The 2,880-nt window shown below is 33.3% G+C and overlaps 1 protein-coding gene across 3 annotated transcripts; it reads right to left on the minus strand.

Moving 5' to 3' along the window:
- Positions 1–703: 703 nt before the first annotated feature.
- On the minus strand, positions 704–2,350 carry LOC130507780 (uncharacterized). Of its 3 annotated transcripts, none has more exons than XR_008942434.1 (5): positions 1,781–2,336; positions 1,604–1,693; positions 1,100–1,524; positions 872–1,003; positions 704–763 (listed from the first exon to the last, which is right to left on the minus strand). XR_008942434.1 is itself a non-coding variant. In XM_057002431.1 (5 exons), the coding sequence occupies exons 1-4, from the start codon at positions 2,010–2,012 to the stop codon at positions 1,177–1,179; spliced, it is 306 nt and encodes a 101-aa protein (XP_056858411.1). In that variant the 5' UTR covers positions 2,013–2,350; the 3' UTR covers positions 704–1,003; positions 1,100–1,176. The 3 variants fall into 3 exon arrangements, 1 of the variants encoding a protein (XP_056858411.1); XM_057002431.1 differs by having other exon boundaries at positions 704–1,003; positions 1,100–1,298; positions 1,781–1,868; positions 2,007–2,350; XR_008942433.1 differs by having other exon boundaries at positions 704–1,003; positions 1,781–2,338.
- Between the last annotated feature and the right edge of the window lie 530 nt (positions 2,351–2,880).

Here is a 2,880-nt window from a genome sequence, read left to right on the forward strand (position 1 = left end):
GATTGGTCAAATTATTTTCAGTTTATATTATTAATAATATTATCTTCCAAAACATCTTATATTACGGAACAGATGAAGTATTTTGTTTACATCATATTAGTAACCTATTAGCCTTATTTGGTTACAAAATCTGTTGTGGCATGGATAGATGTTCCAAAGCATGGAACAAACTATTTATTGTGAAGATAAGTACAGATATCGAATATTATTCTTTTAAATGTTATTATACCTTTAGTTTGTTAATCTTAACTTCAGAAACTTACTTCTTTATTGTTGGTGTTGTATACAGATCTTCCAATCAAATTTTTTTTTTTTTGAGAAAGGGCATTCGGACCATCCAATGAGTTAATCTATTTTATTCTTCACAACATGTGCCTCTGTTACTGAAGGATAACATGTCCAAATTAAATTGTTTTGAAAACTGATTATTATATCTGCGTGGAGGTGGGTGTACTGGTCACTTTCCAACGAACGCCAACACACCGAACCACGTTTTAGTTTTTAACTCACTATAATTTTGCATAATTTAGGTACTTCTTGTCAAAGGCATACCTAAATTTAGTATCGTAAACTAAATTTAATTAACATCATATATAAATATATATTTATTGTTTTATTGCTAGTGTAGTGTAACTCAATTTTATTTTAATTTGTACACATAAATTCTACAGTAATTTGACTTGAATTTTAATACCAAACCAAGCACAATCCAATATAACATCAATTAATCAGAGCAGTTACACAAAAGCTTCAAGCTCCATACCTGAAGTACATAGTTGTTTGCATAACTTAGGAGCTAAAGGTAGTTAAAAGAGCAGAGATGAACTAACGAAACACACATCTTTATGTGTAAACGAAACGACTTTAATACCTTTATTATACTCATACCTCCTCTGATCATTGACTACTAAACTCACTCCATCCTTTTCCGTTTATTTTTCATCTTTGAGAACATCTGCTCAACATCTTCAGACGTTATCGCCCTTGAAGTACCAACAGACTCCTACAAAAACAACAAAAGGATCATCACATTGTCTTTTTCTGAAAGCTGTGGATCAAAGAGGATTCATGGAGAATCAAAGTTCTTTTAAATGTATACCAGCAAACTCCGGAACCCATCTTTTAAGTCATTGAGGCGGTGTAAAAACTCAACTTTAGTTACATGGTCGAGATTGTTCAAACGATCAAGTGCTTAGCCTTCCTGTTTCTCCAGTTTTTCTGTTCTTTTCGCCTTTGCATTATTCTCGTATTCAGCAATAGTGTCCTCCGCATCAAGTAAAAAGCTAACCTTTCTCTCGCTGTAAATTGAGAAAACCAAAAACCATTAAATCCCGAGAATAACCAAAAAAATACAAACCATAAACCTTAAGGCACGCTTTCACTTTCATGGGCAAAGTAACTCATATATACATAGATTCCTGCTTGGAGAGTTAATGATTCAGTACTCCACCAGGAAAAACATTGATTATTACACATATACATTCTCCACCAGGAGAGTTAATCGCTTCTAGTGATTTTGCTCACCTGAAAAGTAATAACCCAACGGAACATCGATAGAAGAACAAACTAATAAAGTAACATAGAAACGGTGTAGTATTGATACCATGACGATTCAGATGGACTTGAGTTGCTGTGGCGATCTGAGACTCTGAGAGGGAGAACAGAGTGATCGATTTCGTAATAAGATCCGACTCTTAGGTGTGCCATTGTAACCAAGCAGAGAAATAAATTAGAGAAAGCTAGAAGAAGAATATGCAAACTTAGGTTTTTCAGTTCTTACCATTGACAGTCTGTGGCGGCGGTGGCGAAGAGTATTTGCCGGCGGAAGAAGATCCTCTGAACGGATACCTATTCTCGAACATCGTTACCTGCACAAAGAAAATCGGTTGTTGCTTTATTTGAAAAAGAAAAACTCAGCTATGTGTGAATTTAAGAGGAGGATCAACGATGATGATGATTTGTATTTTGATCCTTATAACAAAGAGGAGAGAAAAGAGAAGGATAACAATCATGATCTTGTTTGCTTTTACTCCCGATGATCCTCCTCTTAATTTACCCTTCCACTTTCAAATTCTCTGTAAAAAACAATTTTTTTTTGAACACAAAAATTTAAGAAGCGAAAAACTTAGAATCTCTAAAACTCTGAGAACTAAGAATCGAGTCAGATATTATGAAACGGTCTGCAGGATTAAATCAACTCTCTCTGATTTTTAGGAAGAAGATGAAAGAACGCTTTCGAAACTCTAGATCGATGGGCCTCACGCGAAGAGCTTCTGGTTTCTGAAAGCAAAGCCCAATTCAGACCCAAAATCAGATGGTTTCACGTTTAATGAAACGCAGCGTATCCTATGTGGCAGCAGGATAATTGATCAATTTCCAAGCTGGAATCCTAGGTGGCATCATGGGAGGGATTTAAACACTTCTTTATATATAAAGATGCGTATTTTTTAGTTTTGAAAACTTATTTTAATATGTGTTATAATAGCATGTTATCTTATTAAAAATGTGTCCAGGCCTAATAAAAAAAGGGCATGGGGAATCGGTTTTCTACTATAGTTAATTGACAGTATGAACATGCTATTATAACACATATTAAACATCGTTTTACACTGATATTACTGTTATTCGTTTTTGATTATATTTATTTTATAAGTACACATGTAATTGTTTTGAACATACACCGTATACTCTCAATTTTTTATTGTAAGTATATTAATTTAATATGTGTTATAATAGCATGTTCATACTGTCAATTAACTATAGTAGAAAACAATTGATATGCTTCGGTTATATATACCATTAAGTAATAATTATTAATAAATATAACTGTCCACTATATTGGGGAGAAAAATATTCCGACAATTTTGGAATCAAAATAAA

Source organism: Raphanus sativus, unplaced genomic scaffold (assembly GCF_000801105.2).
Source record: "Raphanus sativus cultivar WK10039 unplaced genomic scaffold, ASM80110v3 Scaffold5729, whole genome shotgun sequence".
NCBI lineage: Eukaryota > Viridiplantae > Streptophyta > Magnoliopsida > Brassicales > Brassicaceae > Raphanus > Raphanus sativus.